The sequence below is a fragment of the Macrobrachium nipponense genome, chromosome 14 (genome assembly GCF_015104395.2).
Source record: "Macrobrachium nipponense isolate FS-2020 chromosome 14, ASM1510439v2, whole genome shotgun sequence".
In the NCBI taxonomy this organism is placed as follows: Eukaryota; Metazoa; Arthropoda; class Malacostraca; order Decapoda; family Palaemonidae; genus Macrobrachium; species Macrobrachium nipponense.
The window spans coordinates 87,143,324-87,147,238 of NC_087207.1; the positions used below are offsets into that span (position 1 = coordinate 87,143,324).

The 3,915-nt window shown below is 36.2% G+C and overlaps 1 protein-coding gene across 1 annotated transcript; it reads right to left on the reverse strand.

Moving 5' to 3' along the window:
• Nucleotides 1-500: 500 nt before the first annotated feature.
• LOC135226339 (uncharacterized) lies at nt 501-3,550 on the reverse strand. Its single transcript, XM_064265772.1, has 2 exons — nt 3,380-3,550; nt 501-1,587 (listed from the first exon to the last, which is right to left on the reverse strand). The coding sequence occupies exons 1-2, from the start codon at nt 3,404-3,406 to the stop codon at nt 1,048-1,050; spliced, it is 567 nt and encodes a 188-aa protein (XP_064121842.1). The 5' UTR covers nt 3,407-3,550; the 3' UTR covers nt 501-1,047.
• Nucleotides 3,551-3,915: the final 365 nt, after the last annotated feature.

Here is a 3,915-nt window from a genome sequence, read left to right on the forward strand (position 1 = left end):
ACAATAATAATAAAATTCGCATAGTAGCGTGGGTCTTGAATAATAATAATAATAATAATAATAATAATAATAATAATAATAATAATAATAATATAATAATACTTCCAAGCCAAGTTTCTCTTGTGACGAAACCAAGTTTACCTCATTTGAGTAAATTTAAATATTCGGAATGAGGGCTCCCAGCAGTGGATTTGAGGAGTTAAGACCTTACCACAGGGCATCAGTGAATGAATGTAATGAGGATGACATTATTAATGCTTCCCTTATTCTTCATCATGGTTTATTTTCCTTCTACCTTCACCTGAAGTGTTTTCTCTTTCCGAAGTATTTTAGGCCAGTTCTGGATTTTATTTAGATAGTTAACAAAATATATATAGTACTATATCAATCTTTTACCGATCTACTGGACTATTGCTAATAGGCAGAAATAATTTCCAACCTGATTAAACGTCAACTAAGTGTAGGTGAATTTTCCCCTCAAAAAAAGGAAAAAAACTCAGTTTAATATAAAAATAACTTTTCATTTAGAAACCATATTTTCAAATAAGACATCTGAGATTATTGTCTCACTCTTCTATGATATGCCACAGCGTTAACAACTATTACTTAGTATATACTAACATTGCAGAACATAAAAACATTGGATTTACATTTGAATGTTTAAATATTTATTTTTAATATTTAAAAGCACACATTTTACCGAGAGTTGTGGTCAAATAATAGCAGTAACAATAATATAAATAATGTAAGATAACGATATACAAAAGCAATAATGTAAATGAATAATGGCAAACTGCCAGCACCTTGCCTGTAAGTATTAAAAGTGATCTTGTAGAATCCATCGCTTAACTATCACCAGGAAATAATGTGAAAGATATAAAAAAAAGAACACGTTGTTCTTTGAGATCCCTGACGAATGACATTTAAATATTTTAACAAAGAAACAAGGAAAAACAAGTGCCAAAGTAAAGATCCATTTCAGGCACTGACCCAAAATATGTTTTAATTATCGCAAAGTTGCGAGTAGCCTCGAAATAAGAGTTCAGTTCACTGGTCGTTCTTCTTATTACATCGGCCTAGTTTGAGGTGACAAGAATAATATTTCCACAACTTGTAGTCCTTCCCACATCTGAGGCACAAAATACGTTTATTGGCAATTTTCTTGTGTCTATATTTACCCTGCTGCTCGGTATTCGGAGTAACACCGTGCTCCAGCCGTAAGTGTCTGTTCATATTGGAAGTACTGCAAAACGTCCTGTGGCAGTAGGTGCATGTTCTCCCAAAGCTAACCTTTCCATTTTCTGTACTTTCGCTGATTTTACTTTCGCTGACTGGCAAAGGACAGGCTTCTTGTCCTGGGAGATACTTGACGAATGCACACTCGCTTCTGTCAGCGGCTAAGCAACGATGCCCGCCTCTCATGGAAGCCACTATCACAGGAGTTTCATCTGTCATTAAGGTAGCGGCCTCGATCTCCCCCGGCTTCGGTTGCTGGTCTGAACCGCTTGGAGTTGGAGACTCTGATTCGGGCGGCCCCTGGACACTTGAGCAGGATACCCGTATGTGCTCCATCACTCTTGAGAGAATCTGGAGAAGAGAAAATCATGAATTTCATGATTCTCAAATCATAGTATATTTTACTATTTCAGTACATTTCTGAAAGCTGTGTAGACTAATAAAAGAACATAATCATTTGTTTGTAGCAATAAGGCGAACCCTGTCAAAATTTCGTCTCGATAGGTCTAGTATATACCATCGGCCAACAAGTTAAACATATCATAAAATTTGGAGAATCGTTTAGCCACTTCACTTCAAGTAAAGTCAAATTATTTTGGCTAAGAAAGGAGCAAATGGCTCACTAATTGCTACACCATCTTGTGTGTGTGTGTGTGTGTTTTCAGTGCAGGGGTCACATTAAAAAACTCACAATTTTACAGGGCCACATAGTACATTCAACAAATAATTAATATTTATAATAGACAAAATAAAAGTCTTTTAAAGAAATATGCATTTAATTTTTTTATTAATTATAGAAGATTCACATGAAATGCATTTATTTGAAACAAATTAATTCAGAAAACGATTTTTATTTAAGATGTAACTTCAAACGAAACACATTTGAAAGACAAAATAACCTTTCTTTTTCATATCTTCTAACAGTCTAGGGTTGTTGTTTTTGTTTTAGCTGACCTTATACCAGCACGGGCTCTTGCTTGTAGAACAGACCGTAATTCTGCGGGCCGCGTGAATTCCTTTGGAGGGCCGCATCGTAGTTTGTCCACACCTAGTTTAACACATCCATATCGTTTCTCTAGTGACAATTTGAGTAAAATTCTCGTTCGTATGAAAAGGATAATATAGCTTACATTCATCGCATCCCTGATAATGTTTATTTTTCTTAAGCTTTCCTTCCTTCTAAACATTCTAAACCTCTAAACGACGGCTGTAACAGATCGTGGTATCTCGAACGTAACAACTACGGTGCAAGTCACGGCCCCTGGCCTAGACCTAGTTACACTTCACTGGTTTTCGTGGTTGTTGTCACTTTGCGTAATTATCACCATTGATAAAACCTATTGACAACAAAATTATAAAATGTTCTATTCATCTTGATCTATTAGTAGCTGAAATCCACATACCAACAAAAACGGGGTTCGTTGTCTTTCATGCATAGGCCTAGTATCGAACCACATTCTAAATCAGTTGCTTAGTTTTCATTAGTCTCATGTTATTGCCTCCGTCATTTATTTATTTATCAATAAATTTCCGCCAAGGTAAGTGTTCTTAAAGTAATATTCTGTCTTTTCGTAACTGTTCATAACCCACAGCAACGTCTCGATCATCATTTTACCCTCCTGGTTGGTCGTAGTTTCATTTCATGTCACTTGAATCAGTTACTCGACTGTGTAGATGATGATCACTACAGTTGGACAATATGCATCGGGAAAGTTCTTTTGAAAGGGCAGCTTTGTTTTTTGTTTTTTTTTTTTACATTTTGTTAGAAGCCTAATGCAATATGTAAAAAATCTAACAGATTTTTTTTTTTTTTTTTTAGAAGGAAGTCTCCCTGATTGATAGCATTGCAAAACTCATGCATACCTAATGAAAAGCTGTCGGCGAACTGCAGTGTTTCCCTCGTGGATGTGAAACATTCTATCATTTGGCATATTAAGTAAATCCATATTTATGGGGTAGTTTTGAAAATTACCATGCTTTAAACGTTACCAAACAAAGGGCAATTTCAATGTAGCTATGTGCAATTGGTATCAGCAACATTGCGATTGTGTAATAGGCCTAGGAGACTGGCTTCTCCCCTGAAAACTTTGTCCAATAGTCTTAGCCTTAGTAAACAAACCCAATTTTGAAACACTTGCATTACCTTATTTGACTGCATGAAAGACTGCATATTCAGGCGACTCTTATTACCTAAATTCTTCGTATTCTCGAGCAGAGGCGAAACTTACGACAAAAGGGAGATGCCTCAAACCGTCTAATCCGAACGTCTCTCCGCAACTGATGCCTCTTCACTTTCTCGAGTTGAGATAAGAAGGAATTAGGATCTTGGGAGGCGAAGTTCATTCAAGCTGGAGCCTGGAGGTGCCATTGAATGTTTGAAGATGTATATTACTGCAGTTATTTAGCCAGTCATGTGCAATGGATGCTGGTTTAATTTTAAATATCTTATAGTGACGGTTGAAAACCATTCATAGCAGTTTCTTAGGAGGAATTCCGACGATTGTCAGTCAGGAATTTAAATCCCCATTGAGGGGGTTAATAGATCAAGATCCTCCTTCATGTCTGCTGTTTGCCTGTTCCTCAACGGTAATTATTGTGTTTGATGATACAAATGTTGTTCATTGAACGACATAAAAAGACTAAACGGGCCTAATATGAAGATGACAGTTTACTTAGCCT